The sequence below is a fragment of the Patiria miniata genome, unplaced genomic scaffold (assembly GCF_015706575.1).
Source record: "Patiria miniata isolate m_02_andy unplaced genomic scaffold, ASM1570657v1 HiC_scaffold_3, whole genome shotgun sequence".
NCBI classification, from domain to species: domain Eukaryota; kingdom Metazoa; phylum Echinodermata; class Asteroidea; order Valvatida; family Asterinidae; genus Patiria; species Patiria miniata.
This window is the reverse complement of record NW_024037069.1, coordinates 35,341,874-35,364,667: the sequence shown is the minus strand read 5'-3', so window position 1 is coordinate 35,364,667 and position 22,794 is coordinate 35,341,874. Positions and strand designations below refer to the sequence as shown.

Sequence of the window (22,794 nt, the reverse complement as noted above, 5' to 3'; positions counted from 1 at the left end):
TTAATCCCTGCATCCGCTCATCTTCTTAATTTGTCTAGTTTTGCTGTCGCAAAGGGAATGTGTATATGAAAATTCCCGGCATCAGGGAATAAAGAATTTGTGGTTTTATGACCAAAAAAATCTGCTAAGCCGACACTTTGCATATATCAGATAAACCAAATAAGAGCTGAGAAGCAATGTACCGGTACATCCTGTTAGATTTTGGCTAGTGACATGGAGCCAATTTCATTGCTATGCTTACTGGTAGCGAAAAAAACCTGCTTACCGTAGCAAAACATTCTGTGCTTACGATAAGTGTATTTCACGGTTGAGATTTGAAGGTTTGCATGGCGGAAAGATACTGAGACAAGATAAGTTTGCGGTAGCACCATGTGAATAAATCTCTTTTGTGAGTATGTGTGGTTCTAAAAAAGTCCCTCTGGTTCTTTTCAGAACCACACATACTCACAAAAGAGATTTATTCACATGATGCTACCGCAAACTTATCTTGTCTTTGTATTTTACGGATTAGGGACAAAGTTTAGCTTCTGCGCATGCATACATCCCATAACTAAGGATTCTGTGCTTACAGGGTTACGACAGAAGTTTTCTGCTAGCACGGTTAGCACAGAATGGTGATCGTAAGCGCGGAATTCTGTGGTTAGCAGGGCCATGAAATTTGGCCCAGTTTTTGATGAGCAGAATTTTTCATTGCTCAAGAAATGTCGTTATCCTAGCAGCTCAGTGAAATTGTCATTTGGGGTCCAACTGAGCCAAAATAACGTGTGGAGTGCCTGGATTCTGCTTTGTACTGGTTGTCACCATTATTCTTAGCACAAAAAAATGCTGCCTTGTACATTCAGCTCAACAGCTCCATTGAAGTCTGTTGTCTCTTTGATACATCAAATGTTAAGTACAGAAATTATTGGGTGAACAGACAGGTTACCAGCCAAAATGTCAGGTGATGTACATTGTAGGTGACTGGTTCTCTGCCATAATGCTTATCACAAAAAGATACTAAGCCATACATTCTGCTTGGCCTCTTTGATGGATATTTTCTCTCTTTTTTTCATACAGAAGCAACTCTGAGTCCGGTAAAGTCCAACACTGAGACGCTCATTGAGCAGGAGATACGTCTCCAGCAAGAAAGAGAGGACCAATACCGGCGGGAGAAGGGTCTGGCAACACCCACCTCACCAAGGCTGACAGAACAGGGAGCAGACGGGGTGCCAGATGGAGAGGCCAAGGATGCCACTGCCACAGAACAGGCCGCAACGTCATCTGCAAGCTCTGAGGTACTTTTTCATTTTGTGTGTGTGCACATTTGCATTCACTCTTAGCCAGGGGTTTCTCGAAAGAAAGCAGGCACTGTAGCTATTAAGCCTAAGTAAGATTTGAGGCTTTGCATGGTGGAGATACTAAATAATGAAAGGTTTGCGGAAACACCATGTGCGAATAATTTCTCAACTAAGAGAATGGTTCTGAAAAGAACCAGAGGTATAAACTCAACGTTCCGGTCAGTATGCCCTGACCGTCTTCAGGAGAGTTTATACCTCTGGTTCTTTTCAGAACCATTCTCTTAGTTTAGAAATTATTCGCACATGGTGTTTCCGCAAACCTTTCATTATTTAGCTATTAAGCCTGAAAAAGCCTTAAGAGACAAAATGATAAAGAAATACTCAGTTTTATGGATAGGGAGATACATGTAACTCTGGAATATTAGGCCAAGGAAAACGCATTGAATCAGGCAGGAACTGAAAACCCATTACTATTGTTGGTTTGGGTCAGATTCGAACCTAGTTTTAGAGGTAACGACACAATTGTCTGCAAGATGTTTCATAGGGTGTATTTACACAAACAAATTGGTAAGTTCAACATAAGGCTCAAGAGTGTTTTCAAAATTCATTTGAACACGGATGTTTTAGTACTGAGCAAGAGCTACATGTATGATCTATAACCCCAGCATTCAGGGGTATGAACTCTTGATTACAGAATGGTAAACAATTTGCAGTGATGTCTGAGCTGAAATTTATCATTCTGAGCTGATATATCAACTTGCCGTACTCTAAAGCCCGGTTCATACTTCATGCGAATGCATGAAATATGTTCAACTTTTTGAAATATGTTCAACTTTTACGAATTCGCAGCGCGAATACATGCCATGACGTCAGAAATTCGCTTTCGCTTTCGCGCCGAGTATGAACCGGGCTTTAGAGTTGATATCATGTGAGGTCCATCACTGCTCTTGCAGATGTACTGAATGTGAATTTATCCATCCACCATTTTTTGTTTCAGACACCGATGCCCAAGTACCGACCGCAGAGACGAAGCCTCATCATGGCGCAGCAATGGGAGGACATGTTCAAGTAACTCCTACCACACTAAAGATGCTCATCATCAGGGATGTAGTCCAGACCATCACACGTCCATCACAAGTCCATCACAAGTCCCTGCAAGTCCATCACAAGTCCCTGTAAATCCATCACAAGTCCCTGTAAATCCATCACAAGTCCATCACAAGTCCATCACAAGTCCATCATTAGTCCCTGTAAATCCATCACAAGTCCCTGCAAGTCCATCATAAGTCCATCGTTAGTCCCTGTAAATCCATCACAATCCATCACAAGTCAGCACAAGTCCTCCAGTCCCAGTTCAACTCACAAGCTATTCAAGGAGCTTGACGAAGGCAATCCTTTGTTATTGTTCATCCACTGTTTCTTGTGATGGACTTGTGACTGGACTTGCGATGGACTCCACTGCATCCCTGTTTGTAATCTTTGCATCTCTTATCTTCACTTGATAATGAACAGATCCCAATGTCTTTGCTCTGCCAAACACAGACTTCCTAGCTTGTGATTGTGTTCATTCTCTGCTGGGCAGGGAAGTTCATTCAAGCGAGGACAACAAAATAAATATGTCTTAAAGTTCAAAGAATTGTGAAATCCTGTTCCTGGGAACAGTGATTTGTTTTGCTAACAGTAAGCTGAATGGAGTTCAGGTGACAATACTAATGTGTGCGGTGCTGTTAAAATCAATAATTAGTTATATATTTCATATCAGAGTAAATGGTAAATGTATTCCTTATTAAAGGAAAGTGGCTGCTTGCTTGAGTTTAGCAGTGGAGCGGACCTAAGCTGTTACTCAAATCCAGGGTTCAGCTTCAGTTTCTGACTAGGCCCTGGTTGTTTGGGTGTAGGCACAGTTCTGAAGTCCAGGGTTCAGTTCAGGCTGTGGCTCGGCCCTCTGAGTTTGGCTTCATGTGTCTCTTTTTGTGAAATCTTGAACATCATCGCTTATTGGCACGAATGAAATTATTTCAAATTGATACTGTTACTTTCTCTCCACCCTTAATTCACTTTTGATTTTCTTATGAAATGCCATTCAAAAAAGCTAGCGAAATAAAGCAGAACTATATTTCATGCATACAAGTATTATAATACTTTGAAAGCAACAGCACTGTTTATTATAGTAAGCCTTTGTATTAGTTTTGCAAGCTCTATGTCTGTATATATTTGCCTATTTAAAGTAACAATAACAAGAAATGAAATATTCATGTATCACTTTGTTTTTCTCCTTTAAGTTTCATATTTTCTTATCAGCCTTGTGATGTATTCTGAAATATTCAATATCACTCACTATGCAACTGAATATATGAGTAGGAATCAGAGATAAATTGAATAAAACGAGGCACAAAAGAATTCATTCCTTTTGACAGAACGTGTCACGTGTCAAAGAAGCGTTGAATATATTCAAATGACATCATGCTTGGGACGGAAAACATGGCCGTGTTTGAATTACATGGCTGTGGCTAGCGGCAACACACGTGTCTATGCGATACGGCTGCAGCCGCTTCCTCAGACGCATGCATTAATGCTACCCGGTAGCCATAGCCATTATAATTCTGATGATGCCTACCAAGTAACCACCTTAGTATTCTGTGGATTATTCTGTAAATCAATATATATATATATATAAATGTGGGTTAATCACTTAGAATTGCGAAGCAATAGATTCTGCTTATCAAGTCCATGAAATTGAGCAAAGATTTCTTTAGTTCAGTTGACGATAACATCAAAGTTTCCCTACTTGACAACATGTTATTGTAAAATTGATCAATTCATTTTGTACTCTGTTACCTTTTTGCTCTATTTTTATAAATACCGTTACCATAACAACAGCCATTACTTTTGTTATCTGTACTAACTTTGTACCTGTCATTTTGAAAACAAACAAATTAATGTATTTGTTATATCCCAAAGTACTTAGATGGACCTAGATTGGCTATTTATGATAATCAGTATATTTGGTTATGAGCTGTTTCAGTGGAATCGAAGATGTCTGCAGTATTTCAGAAGAAAAATCTGTCTATTTGTTGGCTTCTCTGCTGGGCAGAACGTGTGTATAAGTCACAGAATGAGATGATACATACAGGAGTGAAGATTGTTTTTCTGAAACAAGTGAATGTACTCCTACAAAAAAAAGTTTCAAAGCCTGTATAATTTTGTTACCTTGATTTTGTTCTGTAAATTTAGTTTGGACCTACTGTGTAGTGTTGTACACGCTCACACTTTTCTTGTGTTTCTGAAAAGATTGAAGATTAATAGGATTTAATTTTGTGATATAAACTTTTGTATTTGTTTCAGAAGCAAGCTCTTCGTATGAAAATATCAATATCCATACTTAGCGATATTTTTTCTGTTTTGTAGTTTATTAATGTGCGTAATAACGGTATTTCAAAATAATATCTATTGTATGTCAAATATTTTGTTGTAACAGTACTCCAAAATGATATCTATTCTGACATGTCAAATATTTTGTTATAACGGTACTCCAAATGATATCTATTCTGATATGTCAAATATTTTGTCATCTTTATAATAGTGTTGTATGTTTGTGGATCAAAAGCATTTCTACAGAGCCATACGAAGACAAAGAATTTTGTACTCTAAAATTTAAGTCACTATTTGCACATTTAATGCTAAGAGTGTTATTAGTTTCGTTGTAATTTAATATTCTGTTCGTTGGAAATGAGGCTGTTTTGGATAAAGTTGAACAGTTACCAGCTTATGTTTGCCTCTAGTATGTACACAATAAATTTAAGTAAAATAAAGTATGGTCCAATTAACAATATTATATATTTAAAACACAACACCAAAAAATTGTTATTGAAGTTTGTACTCAACTGAATATAAACTGCTTCAGTATAGTTGCAAATAATTTTGTCCAGAACATTTCTAGGTTTTCATACAAAAACTTATGAAGTCATTTCAAACTATTCATGTATTTAATGTGACAATAACAACTATATTCATTCATAATGCTACTAACACCAAGAATTATCCAGCAAAAAATGTGCATGCTTCAAAGCTTTAAGGCAAAAAAAGTAACCAACTAAAATGTATCAATCTGTTTTGCTTCTCGCTGGCTCATAGCAAAATCGTGCTTAACTTGTTGCTTCAAATCAGCACTGCAATAGTTTCTGTATTTTGTGATGATCTGGGTCCACTTTGATTTAAAGAGCTGGACAGCCACTTCCAAGTACACAAAATGATATACTGAGCGAAATATAATTATACCCATAATGTCAAATTGGACCAGAGTTTTATTAAAAAAAAACACAATACTTGTATGCAATTTTGCTATGTTAACGCGTGTAAGTGCCTATATCAAGAAAGTATCTATAATAGTCAGGAATGTTGTAATTACGTGTGCTTGTTTATACCGATACTAACCTCAAAATATTGTACATTGAAATTAATCGAGTGAAACATAGTAAAAACACATAATTGATTCCATGTTGGCATTTAATATTGTCTTTATTTGGTTGTGATTGGGACCATAAGCCAATTAATAGGGGAGTTTGACAACAGGGTTTTTTCATATTTTATGCAAACCATTTTTTTCTGGGAAAAAAAACGTAAAGGGTAGTAAGCCTTGCATTTTTATCAAAATTGGGCAACATTTGATTTTTCTAGATAGTCACAAATGCAAGGGGTTAGCCTTGCATTTTTACATAAATTGTGCAAAATTGGACTTTTTCTAGAAATTCACAAATGCAAGGGGTTAGCCTTGCATTTTTGTCAAAATTGGGCAAATTTTGACTTTTTCTTGAAATTCACAAAAGGGGTTAGCCTTGCATTTTTATTACAATTTGGCAAAATTTGACTTTTTCTGAAAAAAATCACGTATGTAAGGGGTTAGCCTTGCATTTTTGTCACAATTGGGCAGAATTTGACTTTTTCTAGAAATTCACAAATGTAAGGGGTAAGCCCGTGCATTTTTATCAAAATTGGGTTGGGCAATATTTCATTTTTTTTAAAGGAAAATCACGTATATAAGGGGTTAGCCTTGCCTTTTTATCAAAATTGGGCAAAATTTGACTTTTTCTGAAAAATCACTTATGTAAGGGGTTAGCCTTGCATTTTTGTCAAAATTGGGCAAAATTTGACTTTTTCTAGAAAAACACGAATGCAAGGGGTTAGCCTTGCATTTTTGTCAAAATTGGGAAAATTTGACTTTTTCTGAAAAAATCACGTATATAAGGGGTTAGCCTTGCCTTTTTGTCAAAATTGGGCAAAATTTGACTTTTTCTGAAAAATCACAAATGTAAGGGGTTAGCCTTGCATTTTTGTCAAAATTGGGCAAAATTTGACTTTTTCTAGAAAAACACGAATGAAAGGGTTAGCCTTGCATTTTTGTCAAAATTGGGAAAATTTGACTTTTTCTGAAAAATCACAAATGTAAGGGGTTAGCCTTGCATTTTTGTCAAAATTGGGCAAAATTTGACTTTTTTAGAAAAACACGAATGCAAGGGGTTAGCCTTGCATTTTTGTCAAAATTGGGAAAATTTGACTTTTTCTGAAAAAATCACGTATATAAGGGGTTAGCCTTGCCTTTTTATCAAAATTGGGCAAAATTTGACTTTTTCTGTAAAATCATAAATGTAAGGGGTTAGCCTTGCATTTTTGTCAAAATTGGGCAAAATTTGACTTTTTCTAGAAAAATCACGTATATAAGGGGTTAGCCTTGCCTTTTTATCAAAATTGGGCAAATTTTGACTTTTTCTGTAAAATCACAAATGTAAGGGGTTAGCCTTGCATTTTTGTCAAAATTGGGCAAAATTTGACTTTTTCTAGAAAAACACGAATGCATTTTTGTCAAAATTGGGAAAATTTGACTTTTTCTGAAAAATCACGTATATAAGGGGTTAGCCTTGCCTTTTTATCAAAATTGGGCAAAATTTGACTTTTTCTGTAAAATCATAAATGTAAGGGGTTTGCCTTGCATTTTTGTCAAAATTGGGCAAAATTTGACTTTTTCTAGAAAAATCACGTATATAAGGGGTTAGCCTTGCCTTTTTATTAAAATTGGGCAAATTTTGACTTTTTCTGAAAAATCACAAATGTAAGGGGTTAGCCTTGCCTTTTTATGAAAATTGGGAAAAATTTGACTTTTTCTGAAAAATCACGTATATAAGGGGTTAGCCTTGCCTTTTTATCAAAATTGGGCAAAATTTGACTTTTTCTGTAAAATCATAAATGTAAGGGGTTAGCCTTGCATTTTTGTCAAAATTGGGCAAAATTTGACTTTTTCTAGAAAAATCACGTATATAAGGGGTTAGCCTTGCCTTTTTATCAAAATTGGGCAACATTTGACTTTTTCTGAAAAATCACAAATGTTAGGGGTTAGCCTTGCATTTTTGTCACAATTGGGCAAAATTTGACTTTTTCTAGAAAAACACGAATGCAAGGGGTTAGCCTTGCATTTTTGTCAAAATTGGGAAAATTTGACTTTTTCTGAAAAATCACGTATATAAGGGGTTAGCCTTGCCTTTTTATCAAAATTGGGCAAAATTTGACTTTTTCTGTAAAATCATAAATGTAAGGGGTTAGCCTTGCATTTTTGTCAAAATTGGGCAAATTTGACTTTTTCTAGAAAAATCACGTATATAAGGGGTTAGCCTTGCCTTTTTATCAAAATTGGGCAAATTTTGACATTTTCTGAAAAATCACAAATGTAAGGGGTTAGCCTTGCATTTTTGTCAAAATTGGGCAAAATTTGACTTTTTCTGTAAAATCACAAATGTAAGGGGTTAGCCTTGCATTTTTGTCAAAATTGGGCAAAATTTGACTTTTTCTGAAAAATCACGTATATAAGGGGTTAGCCTTGCCTTTTTATCAAAATTGGGCAAAATTTGACTTTTTCTGAAAAATCACAAATGTAGGGGGTTAGCCTTGCATTTTTGTCAAAATTGGGCAAAATTTGACTTTTTCTGAAAAATCACAAATGTAAGGGGTTAGCCTTGCCTTTTTATGAAAATTGGGAAAAATTTGACTTTTTCTGAAAAATCACGTATATAAGGGGTTAGCCTTGCCTTTTTATCAAAATTGGGCAAAATTTGACTTTTTCTGTAAAATCATAAATGTAAGGGGTTAGCCTTGCATTTTTGTCAAAATTGGGCAAAATTTGACTTTTTCTAGAAAAATCACGTATATAAGGGGTTAGCCTTGCCTTTTTATCAAAATTGGGCAACATTTGACTTTTTCTGAAAAATCACAAATGTTAGGGGTTAGCCTTGCATTTTTGTCACAATTGGGCAAAATTTGACTTTTTCTAGAAAAACACGAATGCAAGGGGTTAGCCTTGCATTTTTGTCAAAATTGGGAAAATTTGACTTTTTCTGAAAAATCACGTATATAAGGGGTTAGCCTTGCCTTTTTATCAAAATTGGGCAAAATTTGACTTTTTCTGTAAAATCATAAATGTAAGGGGTTAGCCTTGCATTTTTGTCAAAATTGGGCAAATTTGACTTTTTCTAGAAAAATCACGTATATAAGGGGTTAGCCTTGCCTTTTTATCAAAATTGGGCAAATTTTGACATTTTCTGAAAAATCACAAATGTAAGGGGTTAGCCTTGCATTTTTGTCAAAATTGGGCAAAATTTGACTTTTTCTGTAAAATCACAAATGTAAGGGGTTAGCCTTGCATTTTTGTCAAAATTGGGCAAAATTTGACTTTTTCTGAAAAATCACGTATATAAGGGGTTAGCCTTGCCTTTTTATCAAAATTGGGCAAAATTTGACTTTTTCTGAAAAATCACAAATGTAGGGGGTTAGCCTTGCATTTTTGTCAAAATTGGGCAAAATTTGACTTTTTCTAGAAAAATCACGTATATAAGGGGTTAGCCTTGCCTTTTTATCAAAATTGGGCAAAATTTGACTTTTTCTGAAAAATCACAAATGTAAGGGGTTAGCCTTGCATTTTTGTCAAAATTGGGAAAATTTGACTTTTTCTGAAAAATCACAAATGTAAGGGGTTAGCCTTGCATTTTTGTCAAAATTTGGCAAAATTTGACTTTTTCTGAAAAATCATAAATGTAAGGGGTTAGCCCTGCATTTTATCAAAATTGGGCAAAATTGACTTTTTCTGGAAAAATCACGTTATAAGGGGTTAGCCTTGCATTTTTTCAAAATTGGGCAAAATTTGACTTTCTTGTAAAATCACAAATGTAAGGGGTTAGCCTTGCTGTTTTGTCAGAATTGGGCAAAATGAGACTTTTTCTAGAAATTCACAAATGTAAGGGGTTAGCCTTGGATTTTTATCAAAATTGGCAAAATTTGACTTTTCCTGAAAAATTATGTATGTATTACATACGTAATTTTTCAGAAAAAGTCAAATTTTGCCCAATTTTGACTTTTTCTGGAAAATAAAAAATGTAAGGGGTTAGCTTTGCATTTTTGTGAAAATTTGGCAAAATTTGACTTTTTCTAAAAAATCAGAAATGTAAGGGGTTAGCCTTACTTTTTATCAAAATTGGGCAAAATTGGACTTTTTCTGAAAATCAAATAATCAAAAATAGCCTTACCATTTTCTAATCATTTGGAACCAATCTTGTTCCAATCCACAGAAAAAGTAATTTTGGAACGAGTTATTTTGGCCTTTTGAAAGTTTTGGCAAGGGGGTTAACTTGAAACTGGATGAAAATGTAATGATGTATTAGAGCCGCATATATTAAATATTTTATAATATAATAAGACAAAGGACACAACAACTTTGTCACTCTCATCTTTCCTCCTTCCAATAGTTTATTCATCTCAAATTCAGAATTAGTTTCATTCACAGACGGCAGCTTTAGCACAAGAATTGAGTCTACTTTATTTTAAAGTTCAGTGGCAAAACTGGCAGAGAAGCGTATTATAAACATGAATGTATAGCAAGTATTTTCCAGAGAAAGAATGACGAAAAAGATTTTTTTAAAACAAGCAATCACAGAAAAATCTATTCATTAATAAGTAAAGGCCTGGCCTTAATTGAATTTATAAAAGTCGAATATAATTCATCGGCAGCAATTTTCCCTCAATGTTTCATGATGTCAAATTCAGTCAAGCTTTGCATTCATGTGAAGTTTCAAAGTACGTGGACAAACCAAGAGCAGAATGACCCGATTTGCTTAATTCATTTAAAGGCATATAGGATCATTTGCAAATGACCCAAAAGTAACTTGCCAAATTATTATCAAAAAAACTGAAGCCTAGTTTCCATATCATTGTTAAGCTTACACAGACTGCTTAGACTGCGCAGACAGTGCGTGAAACTGTTGTCTGTGAGATAGTCTGTGTCCGTCTGGATTGTCTGTGACAATTGTGGATAAAACATTTCCATATGTCTGCGTTGCAGTTTGGGTCGTTTCAGTTGCTCTCTGCATTTCTGCAGTTATTAAAAAATTCTACTTTATGAAACTTGTGAGCTAAAACACATGTTCCAGCAGCATGACATATGGAAACTAGGCTTTACATTTGGATTAAGATCATGCTGGTACTAAACTAAAACACCCTGTGAAATTATTCCGTCTGGTTGCCGTCATTAAGAAGACACCAATAAATGTAGGTGATTTCCAACGATCAGTCATTAGACTAATTTTTTGAAATAAAGAGTTCTATAGAGAAAAATCATGTTTCCTGATCAAAAGGTTGTTGAATATGTTTTACTGTGTTTTCAAAAAGTGTAATATCCACTAAGCTGAAACTTTCAACAGGTTAGGTTTTGAACATTCTTCTTTGGATTTTGAGTGGTGTTATTATTGGAAATGAACAAACTGCATGAGGAGCAAATGTTTATATATGCCTTTAAGGGTTAAACAGAGCCTCGTGTTTTGGCAGTCGTAACCAACAGGTTCAGTTGTTTTAGCAACTTGGGTAGTGCAGCCCTGATTATGTTGAACTAAATCAATGACAACCAACCAATGTTTGGTTATGACTGCCAAAATGCTCCCCAGATTAATGGAATTAGTTTGGATAGATGATAAATTCAGATCTGGAACCCATCAGCAAGAATGCCGTCAATTAGTCCGTCGGTCTTTGCTGGATTTATATCTTGTTAAAGGCTGCGATGTCTACACTCTGTACCTGCAAGACGAAGGAAAAACCATACAGAAGTGGTTATATGGAATATTTATATTATTATTATTTCTTTTAATATTGGATTTTGCCCTTTGCCGCCATGTTTTTTTTTTTTTTTACTAATCACAGTTTTTAAACAATAAATGTATAAACTCATTTTGACGGTATGACATCCGAATAAAGTACTGCCCACAATTAATCCAAGCAATGATTCACCAGATACTTTGTTTATTTTCAACCCAATGAAGGTTTGCTGTAACACAATGTGAAAATCTCTTTTGGAAGGTGTGCGGTTCTGAAAAGAACCCGTTGGTTGTAAACTCAACGTTCCGATCAGTACGCTCGGATCGTCTTCAGGAGAATGCCGGACTAGTGGATGGGGCTGCATCAGAACAAACTGATCTGAACATCAGAGCATACTGATCTGAACATCAGAGCATACTGAACGGAACATCAAGTTTTACAAACTACTGGTTCTTTCAGAACCACGCACCTTCCCAAAAGAGATTTTTCACATGGTGTTACCTGAAACCTTCACTAGTTCATACTACCACCGTGCAAAGTTTCAAATCTGACTTATTTTCAACCTGCCGGACAAACTAACCCTTCCAGCGATTTCTAAAATCTACCAAGAGGAATTAGAGGATTTTCTCAGGATTGAAGAAGGTAAAGCTACGCCTCTGTCTTGATATGGGGCTTTATACACCCTTGAAAGTCAATGGTTCATACACAGTAACTTTAAATTTGAACAAAGAAATTGACTGCAGCAAGGCTCAAACTGAAGGCTGCAAAGCGAAAAAGCTAAAAAAGGACTACACATCTATTTCAGACTTGCATTCTAGAGTCGTACTGAACTAAATTATTCCGAGGATAAGAAGAAAGATAACACTGTTATAGCTTTCCCCTACATTTGAAGCAAGATTTGCGACAGAGGACACCCTTTTTTGTGTTGGTCATTGTGTTACCGGATCTCAGGAATTCTCTTGAGATATCTAGTGCGTGTAGGTTATAGACACTGGGGATGCCCGTCTGTGTCAAATCGTGCACAGCATACATTCCAAACAATTTCAGGGTCCAGAAATGATAAATGATTACACACAGTTCACTTGTCTCCAACCAAACTCTATTTGCTCCTACTTACCATGTCTTCAAACTTGGTGATCTCCTCCTCAAGGAAGTCTGTTCCAATCTTGTCGTCTTCCACAACGCAACCGATTTGAAGCTTCTTGATGCCGTATGCCAAAGGTACCAGTTTAGCTAAAAAGGAAACGGAAGGAAATGTATTTTTTCAGAACACACAAATAATCATCCCAAAACTTTGAAGAAGTAAAAAAGTTTGAAATGACTTGGGTCATTCTTTAAATTTGGGGTCCACTTTTTCCTGTCATTGTTGCATCTGACAACAATGATTTTATAATTCTGATGCACTCCTTAATGCAGTTGTTTTTCAAGAGTGATCATGACTACCAAGCTATTTAACCAACAAATAAAAAAAATTTGAAAAAAATAAAATAAAAAAAATTTGAAGTCATTCTTAATGATACTTGAATGGCAAATTACAAAATACCAAGGTAACAGGGACAGGAAAACTGTCATGCTTGGACCCTAAATTTATAGAATGACCAATAATGCATTGAACCATTCCCCAAGTTGAAGCTAGATCATGAATATGCATGAGATTCATTCATAAAAAACAGCGACGGCTTTATTTGGGCATAAGCCAAGCAGTTGGAATATGCGTGAGATTCATTCATAAAAAACAGTGACGGCTTTATTTGGGCATTAGCCAAGCAGTTGGAATATGCATGAGATTCATTCATAAAAAAACAGCGATTGCTTTATTTGGGCATAACCCAGGCAGTTTTAGATTGGAGTCAAGCAGGTACAGTACTTGGGTGTCTTCAGACATCTCAACTATGAAGGAAATTTGAGGGGAATCGTTGGTATCATTACAAACAAGAACTAGAAGAAATAAATGCCATGACGAGTGGGGAGGTAAGAGTTCAGAGGCCCGTTGATAACTTACATGCTCCCCATAAAAGACCGTCAGCTTTGATTGTTCGGACCAATTTTTCTACATCGAGCATATCTGGATGAAGGAAAACCAAAGGAAAAAAAGGACAAGGGAAAAATGACATAATGATGCATAAATCGTGAGAGTTTTAAACATGTAGCAACACTCCAGTCACTTGGGTTCTACACACGGCTGAAGAGCTATCTAAAGGGTTTTCCCTGTATGTTTACTCATGTCTATGGGCCTTATTCACGAGTTGGCCATTTTTGTCGAGTTCCCTGAACATATTTCATTAAGTGTTAACTAATGGGATGGCGCCAGACTATTTATGCAGGCACAATGCAGGCTTATTTTACTGTCTTTTTTGTAAACATTAGGGAAATTTTAATTACAAATTTAAAATCATTCATTGAAGCAGACTGGAATTAATTAGCAATTTACTTGCTTTCATTTCTCTTCGCAAGTTCCAAAAATTAAGATTTTACCTCACTTTCAATTCAATATGGCCGACTCGTGAATAAGGCCCATAGAATATAAAACGGATAAATCCAAACTTTAACTAGATTCTAAAATGAAAGTGAAAACAAGTTTTTTTTAACAGTTCCGAGACAGCATAAGCTAATTTTGTTTAAAAAAAAAAGGTCACAACTGACAATCATCGCTTACCTGTTTCATCATCCCACTGAAAAAGAAAAAAAAATTAAAATCATTAACTTCATTTCAGGAGTCAAGATGACATTAAAATACACAGATTATGAGTTGTATGCAGGAACTTAAGGTGGCAATTGTGCACTTTCAAACAAGATTATATCACTTTGATCAGCATTAACCCTAACCCTCCTCAATCCTCCATAATCAATGGAGGTAGTTTTGGAGGATTTTGGAGGACTGGGTCTGAATGTTGAAAAAGGGTCAGTTGATTTTGGAGGATACATTGTGCCAAGGTCTTAAACTGCACCCTGCATTGCTTATGTTCAGCCATGCATGATTGAGGTCTGCATTATAACAATAATAATAATTATACCGGAGTCTTATTTAACGCACATATCTACCAACAATTAGGTACTCAAGGCGCTGGTAACAAGATTGGCAAAAAGGGTTATGCTGGATACCATCCGCACTGTTACTGGATATCATTGACAATGCCTCAAAATATTAACAGTCATTGTTCTACTGAAGAAATTCAAGAAAAAAATGTAGGATTTTGCAGGATTGAGGCTGAATCCAATTTTGACATGGTAGCAGTTGGAGAATTTTGCAGGATTGAGGATGGTTCCTAGCCAAAAAGGCCTAGGGGGTTAGGGTTAAACTTGTAACAATCACACATGATAAATAATGTCAGAGAGAGGTATTCACTTACTGGTTTTACGTCAAGTATTATACTGGACTTTGCAATGACTTGTTTCTTTCCTGTATTCAAAAACAAAAGACGAATAAGTCTATTATGCACCCCATACACTTCATACATGCACATTTAAGTCACTTGCCAAATGCACATCTTTGGTCTGTTTGTGTCTGATACTTATTTAGGCCTATTCTTAAATGGGACTAAAACTGCACATACAGAAAGGAAGCTTAAAACTAACTCTCGGCATTAAGTTGACCCAACTGTCTGTATAGTCAGACGGTCAAAAATCATTCATCTTCCCTTGCCATGCCTTCATACATAGGATAGTAACCAACAGTCAGATCATATTTTCAGTAAGAACTGACATTAGTCTAATTGACCTATCATGGTAGAATCGCATCAACGCAGCTTGAGAAATATTGTCCAATTACATGATTCAAATGGAGGCGGGACGCGCAAAATCTGAGACAAACAAAACTTGATGTACAAAATTTCATAGGGTTGTCTAATGGGTGTGGCTACATGCCAACAAGTGATAAGTCAATTCCATTCACAGACAAAGGCTAGTCATTTGTAGATACAGCTGGGTTATCATTCACCGGCTGTTAAGGCATAGCTGTATCAAATTACATAAACAGTCACAGCCAGTCAATCCTGCTTTATGTAGGTAGGGAGCACCCAACTGTTAGAAATAGTCACTTGATTGAGTTTGACTGTTGGAATGGCTGTGCTGGATTTGCCAGCCAGGAAGGGAGGATTAAACAGGAACTTCAAAGGGTCATTCTCTGTAAATCACCAGACTTGGAACTGATGGACTTGTGTTGCTTATGATGGCTTTTGATGACCTATGATTGAGTTATGATGACTTGTGATTGCTTGTGATTGGTATATAATGTAACTGACTTGTGATGCCCTCTGATCACTTGTGATGTATTCTGATCACTTGTGATGTCTTGTGGTCACTTGTGATGTCTTCTGATCACTTGTGATGGCTTGTGATGACATGATTACAACTGTCCCAGACACCTGTCTCACCTTTCTTAGCTTTCGCTTCTTGTTCTTTCCTCTGTGCTTGGATCTTTGCCAATTCCTCCTCGTCATCCTACGGATAATCAAACACAACAACTTTGGTTAAAGTCTCAAATTCTAATCAACTAAACGGTGGACGAGTTGCAAAATGGAAATGAGACACCAGGCTTTGAAGGATCCAGGCTTTGACCTGAACTACATCCTCTACAATGTCTTGAAACTACATCCTCCACAATATCTTGAAACTACATCCTCCACAATATCTTGAAACTACATCCTCCACAATATCTTGAAACTACATCCTCCACAATATCTTGACACTCACACTATCATCTCCAAACAGATCCACATCATCATCATCATCATCATCATCATCATCATCGTCGTCATCTGCCGGTGCTTCTTCCTTCTTTGCTGGAACCTAAAAAAAAAAAGAGTAAGAAAAATTGCATCAGGAGGGTTTTAATTTTGAAACCAGATAAGACAGTGAAATGAGAAAACTGTTGTGTTGTCTCTAACCCTGCCAGATGCAACACAGTACATCAGGTGTAACAGTCTGTGAGACCTTGCTGCATTGAGCCATCAACACCAGTGCATAAACGACCCATTCTGAGACAATGAGAGCTAGTTCACTGAACAGTGCCACAGTTGTATCCTGTTACAGTAGGAAACCACAGACTCTGGCTCAGTTTGGCTTAGGACATTCCTACCTGTTTTATCTTAAAACACTTGGCAGGCTTCTCACTTTTACTTTGACAAGTTTGCATGTTGTTGTATAGAGTAGGTTTCTAAAGGTTTTGGATATAAATTTCCATCAATAATTTCTGCTGCATTTCCGAAGCTGAAGTGAATTTAAGCACAAGAAAAGGCAAAACAACAAACAATCTTTAGCAAGAATCCAACTTACAGGGGCAGAAGCACCTGAGGATTTCATGTCGAGAGCGTTGACTCTCTGCGTTAATTTGCTGACTGCTGCTTGCAGGTCTGCCGTCACTGTTCAAGTAAGAAAGAGAGAAAAGTGTGTCATCATGAAACTCAAGAGGGATAGTTGCTCTTCGAAATGCTAAAATAAACCAATCAGTATGACAACTGGTGTTGTTAATATTAACCATAAACTCAACTCCAAACCCAACAGATCCAACAGTTCAGCGGTGCCCCTTAATTCAGAATTAGAACATCAAGCCAATGTAAAATAATACCCAGAAACTCATGAAAATCTTCAAAATCAGGGTATTTTTTTCAGGGAAATACAACCCTTAAAAACCTGCCAAAAAATCAAATACAGGTTTGGTTCGATTTTAATGAAATCAGGACCGTGAAGCCTTTGTATCAAGGAAATAAAAAAGTCTGCACAGACTCTCCACGGATTAGCTCAAAGGTGTGTTTAAGTGGTTTTTTTTAAAAGAGTTTAAGACCTCAATTAGAGGCCATTATGAGGTGGATCTACGCTTATGAGCACGTCATACGCACTAGATCCATTCTTCTTTGACCGTGACAACTTTCAGAACATCAGCGACATACACGTGAGCTTCCACATTGTCTGCCTATTTAGTCTTTTGAATATGTCTTTCCGAGTATGGAGCTCACCTTGACGAAGTTCAGCATTCTCTTTCTCGACTGCTGCGAGACGTGCTGCCAGCGCAGGGCTGTCGACTGTAACACCAATACCCAGACCAACACCCTTCAAAAATGAGCAAACCACATACCAATTAAAAACTAAAACAAAACTATATTACATACCCAAATCTGTCTTTTAGTTTACACTCACAATAAACCTTTCTTTTCAGGTTTAAGAGGTCATTTGCTTCACAAAAATAAAAAGTGTGGCGTGAAATTGGAAGGTTTGCATGCACTGTTCTTTTTCCGTCTCATTTCTTTCCACATAAATTTTAAGGCAAACTAATAAATTATTGATTATTGTATTCATAATGACGGCTTAAATTAAAGTTCAAATTAAACGCAAATAAAAAATCAATTAAATTCTAAATTCCAGGATGTTTCTTTTATGAAGTTGACTCAAAATTCACAAAACGTCAAATCAACTCTACGTCAACTTGGTATTTGTATAAGATTTCATGATAAAGTGTCGAGTGGTTGACAAAACAGTTATAATCAGAATGTACCACATGCAGAAATTCAATTGGACACAAAATATGAAATTTGACCACAAATGCACAGAATACAGAAGCAGTACAACATAACCATGCATATGACTGATTGGAATTGAGTGACAAAGATCATTGGAATCAGATGCCGAGTGTCATGACAAGGAGTCTTCAAGACAGTGGGTTCGATTCCCACCAGGGGATCATGGCCATTAACCCTAACTCCCTAGCATGCTTTACTAGGAACCATACCCATCCTGGCAAATTCCAACACCATATGGGAAACTGCACGCACATATTTCTGACTTAGTTTCTGGAGGTGTGCCGACCCAATGTAAAAGACTGTCAGTTTTGGGGTACTGTACCCATCCTGATAGATTCCAACAAAACATGCCGTTGGGGTTTGATGGGTTGAGTTCTGTTAGGGTTAACAAACAAGAAACATTGTGGTGAAATGTTTCTCTTCATCCAGGAACATTTCAACTCTCTATAATAATTTAACCTCTTTAAAGGCGTATAGGATCATTTGCATTTATCCCAAAAGTAACCTCTCAATTATCATCAAAAAGCTCACTTGGATTAAAGATCGCACTCATATTAAAAACATCGTGAAATATGTCCGCCTGGCTTGCTATCATTTAGAAGAAATCAAGAAATGTAGGTGATTTCTAGCCAACAGTCAATTGACTGATTTTTTGGGGAACAAAAGAGTGCTGTTGACGAAATCATGTTTTGTGATCAAAAGGTTGTTCATGGTTTTTCACAGTTTTTTTTTCTAAAAGTGTAATATACTCTGAGCTGAAACTTCAACAGGTTAGGTTTTGTACATTCTGTTTTAGATTTGGAGTGGTGTTATTATTGGAAACGAACAAAATGCATGAAAAGCAAATGATCCTGATATATTGGATATTCAACATCTCCAGATTGCGAGACAGTCTCGTCTACTTTAACAATGTCAAGCACTACATCAGCAACATTCATAGAATAAGTTACATTAATGGGTACAGTGAGAGTAGGGATCGATGAGGAAAGGACATTATTAGAGGGATTACAGTATAGCAAGGTGGCTAGTGGAGTATGGCCAAACCATGTCAGTGGTAGTTAGTGTTGATGTCATGCAGGAATTCTTAGGATAGAAAACAAATGTGCTGGTTCAGGACAGAGGGTGAAGAAGGGGAGGAAAAACAAAAGAGTTTGAAAGGTCACTGGTCACAAATCAGCTGCCCAAATCAAACAAATCATGGATTTAGACTTATCTTTCCTTAGATACAGACTTAATGAACAAAAACAAAAACAAAAACAGAAATATTACAAACAGTTGCAAACAAAATCAACATGCACTTGAACTTCAAAAAGGATTAGAATATAATGAACTATCTCAAACCAGAGACATATTTTCTAAACAAACAAAAAAGAGAATTATATATGCTTGCATGCCTCTGTGACTACTAAAAAAAAAAGGAATTTATTCAAACGTTTCATTAAAAAAAAGAGGAAGGATGTACATTGTTATGATTTGTTTTTCAAAATCATATTTGACTGACACTGACATGGATGGAGACGCTACTGGTCCGTCAAAACAGTTTGAGAAGCAGGCCGTTTTACTCACAGCGTTCAGTGTGTTTTGAATGTTCTGTCGTGCACGTGCAATCTGGCCAGCAAGGCCGCTGTTGGCCGATTCTGTTTGGCTGCTAGGGCTTGAGGCCTGCAGAATAGATCGGGAGTGCAGAGAGAACGACAGGTGCACATAGTAATTGACAGGTGTCTAGTCTGGTGCCTGGTATGGTAACCCGACTCATCAATCACATAACAATTCGGTTTCCTCATTTTTAAGCAGGCAATGATTTAAGATTTTTAAAGATGTTTTGAAAGCATGATAATCTTCGTGATTCTTATAAAGAAAAAGCACACGTTCTTGGGTAAATCATTTTCAGCATTGTCACACATATAATGCACCAAACCTTTAATTCAAATCCTATAATGTGCTAGCAAGTATGGATGGAAATACTTTTAGTTGCCACATACAAGTACATAAACACACTTTTTAATTCATTTGCTGAAGGGATTTTGTAATTTACTAATTTAAAAACAAAAGAAGAACATTCTTGCCAAATAGTATGTAAATATTCTCTGAGAATCAACCACTGAGGGTAATGTTGAGCTTTGCTTGGAAAAAAAATTAGGAAGACTGTGATACCAACAAATGCAGTTAGTAGAGGTAAAAATGCAAAACAAATGTGACCCACTCTACCAAAATTAGGGAATAAACCAGAATTATTGAAGTGAAGTGACTGCAAATCCGTCATTTCAACTTTTGGCTGTGAAGTAATGGTTAGATGTTCACAGAATAAAGAATGAATTTGCACAATTCTGGAGCAACCTCAAGCACAATTGGACCAATGGAAATGGTCTTCTGCAAAACGATTTGCAGTTTTTGAATGGTGAATGCATGGCATACATGTATTACAAAAAAAATGCACAACCACGTTAAATATGTCATGATTTTCATAGTTAAATAATAGTTACTCCTAGTCCTAGAGGACCAAAGGAATATCTTCTGATTTTGACAGATGGTTCACAAAACTTGAACAGCTCTTAAAGCATTACTTTGTTCAATCTCCCAACATATTGAAATTCATCTGTCCAACTTCTGCTAAACTTGAAAACACAAAGACAAAACTTATAAGAGGACACAAACTGTGATAACACACAAGTTAAAAACCCTGCAGCATGTTAGTAAATGAAGAAGTGAGACTACTGCACAAAACAGCAAAGCATAAGTGAGCCCCACGCTAGAACCAATCGACAGACTACCAAATTATTTTTTACTTTTATGGTAAGCCACTGACAAGTAGCACAAATGTAATATATTTGGTAAGCAAAATTCCATCATAATACCCTAGCTTCTCTAACCTAGGACCAACTAGCTTAATTGGTATGTATGACAAAAGACTGGTCCATTATAGCCCCACCCATAATGATAACTTTCAACCAATCACAGGTGTAATTAGGCAACCACGTGATTGCATAAGTCTGAAATGATTGCATTATACATGAGATGTGCAGTTGGAGATGCAGTGAGGCACTGGCAAGGTGTACTCAATGACGCCAACATTGGATCAATCTATTCCTTCTTTTTGTCTATTTTTTTTAATTGGCAAAATATATGCCAGTAGGATGTAAGTTTCCCATTTAGTTTTAAAATGGTAGAAAAATAGGATGAAGTTTAGAATGCAACATGAATGTGCCCACCAATCCCAATGAATTGTGAAAATCACCGTCACCGGCTGAAACAAGACAGGACCACCACAGAGGGAAATGTCGTGGAAAATAGAAACCGTAGTGTGTGCGTGTTTCATATGACACTCGGCCTTCAGCCTCATGGCATTTGGAACAGGCTTACTACATTAACGGTATGTTCGACTTGTGCTCCCGGAATAACTAATAATTTACATAATTATACAAAGCCATATTGGACGTGGAACCATGCTCACATCGTGTACTTCTGTTCGGTGGACATGATGGAACGTAAGTGCATGAGAACATGGCTCCACCTCAAAGTGGCTTCCAATTTAGATCAACAAATTAGTCTCAAGACATACCTGCACCACCAATCCACCCAGATCTTGGGCTCGCTTCTCCTGGTGTGCTTTCTCCGCATCATCCGCCTTGTACTTATCAAACCAGATTCCATCCATCATCGGGTGTGCCATTACTGGATTGGGTCTGAGGGGTTGGTTGGTCTAGCTTCAACTGGTAAATCAGATTTGTAAGAAAATTAAAATCGAATAAAACTGCTGCAAACTGGTTACTGACTGGATTGCCCTGAAATTAGAGGAGGCCAACAAAATAGTTCAGCTTCCGGTTTCCCTACCTACCCCATTCCAACAGCCCGTACCCTAATTGTTTTTACGGAAAAATGAGAAAAACACCCCAAACCATCAGCTACAACCTTTTAACCTTGATACACGCAGACACCTCCATATGATCCTACACACAAAAATTGTCCCCCCCCTTTTTTCCCCTACCTACCTACCTACATGTACCCTATTCTCAAATGCCATGTAATCAGAAGCAGACCTATTTTTTTCTGGCCTTTAAAAAAAAACATTTTTCGAGACCTTCCTAATAAAGCCCAGAACATTAGATCCTGTACTTTTTTTGAAAATTCAAAACTGATAATGGGTAATGGGTTAAGGACTCGTGACCATTTTCCCACAAATTAATTGTTTTGTTCAGTAAATTAACATTCCATCAAATCAGCTGTTTATTCGGTACTAGTGGCCAGACTCAAGGGCAGTCATGGGGGAGTCATATTTTCTGACAAAATTGGAAATGTTTTTAAAATCCAAGTCATATCTTTATTTCTTTCGTACACATTTTACAAATAAGCAATTTCAGTATTTTTTAAATTAAAATACATGTACACACTACACAGCCACAAGTGATTTCACTCAGCCCACACTTGATAAATAGCGCCCTCTGTTGTTACCACTCGCGATTCACTGAGTCCTTTACACGAGTATGCCAAAATATATCCGATTTTTATTCGTACTCGTAGTTTACAACATTATCAAACATTGAAACTCGTTGTTGCGATACTATAAACATTCATGTAATATATAAGTTGTTATAAATTATATTTTGTCTATGAAATTAACTTGTAAAGAAGACATTAAAATGACAAGAACGTTACATTCCGACTGCTGCACTGCAAGCGCACGTTGAAAAGACCTTTAACCTCGTTCCGCGGAAATAGATCAAATCGTGCGACTATAATGGAATATTGTTACATCCCTGGGTTAGAGAAAATGACATGTGGCGCAATAAGTCTGATACCCCACTCAGTCGAGGCGAGTTCTAATACGACTATTATGCGAGGTCAATGGGAACCAAACATTGCAGACGACTAGTGAAATC

The 22,794-nt window shown here is 36.6% G+C and overlaps 2 protein-coding genes across 7 annotated transcripts in view; one reads left to right on the top strand and one right to left on the bottom strand.

Annotated features, from left to right (window-relative positions):
* LOC119738881 (titin-like) overlaps positions 1–2,465 on the top strand; it is a 34,957-nt gene extending 32,492 nt beyond the window's left edge. For all 5 annotated transcript variants that reach the window (XM_038213862.1, XM_038213861.1, XM_038213863.1 and 2 more), the window contains 2 exons: positions 1,057–1,274; positions 2,275–2,465. In XM_038213862.1, coding sequence (XP_038069790.1) covers positions 1,057–1,274; positions 2,275–2,349 — 293 coding nt within the window. In that variant the 3' untranslated portion in view covers positions 2,350–2,465. The remainder of the gene's footprint in view (positions 1–1,056; positions 1,275–2,274) is intronic.
* Positions 2,466–10,031: 7,566 nt separating this feature from the next.
* On the bottom strand, positions 10,032–22,701 carry LOC119738016 (elongation factor 1-delta-like). 2 transcript variants are annotated; one of them, XM_038212726.1, is made up of 12 exons: positions 22,571–22,701; positions 21,477–21,627; positions 19,484–19,579; positions 17,357–17,450; positions 16,677–16,762; positions 16,095–16,190; positions 15,776–15,842; positions 14,753–14,802; positions 14,059–14,074; positions 13,405–13,467; positions 12,520–12,635; positions 10,032–11,384 (listed from the first exon to the last, which is right to left on the bottom strand). In XM_038212726.1, exons 2-12 carry the CDS (start codon positions 21,585–21,587, stop codon positions 11,346–11,348), a joined length of 834 nt encoding a protein of 277 aa, XP_038068654.1. In that variant the 5' UTR covers positions 21,588–21,627; positions 22,571–22,701; the 3' UTR covers positions 10,032–11,345. The 2 variants fall into 2 exon arrangements, with proteins under 2 accessions (XP_038068654.1, XP_038068656.1); XM_038212728.1 differs by lacking the exon at positions 19,484–19,579.
* Between the last annotated feature and the right edge of the window lie 93 nt (positions 22,702–22,794).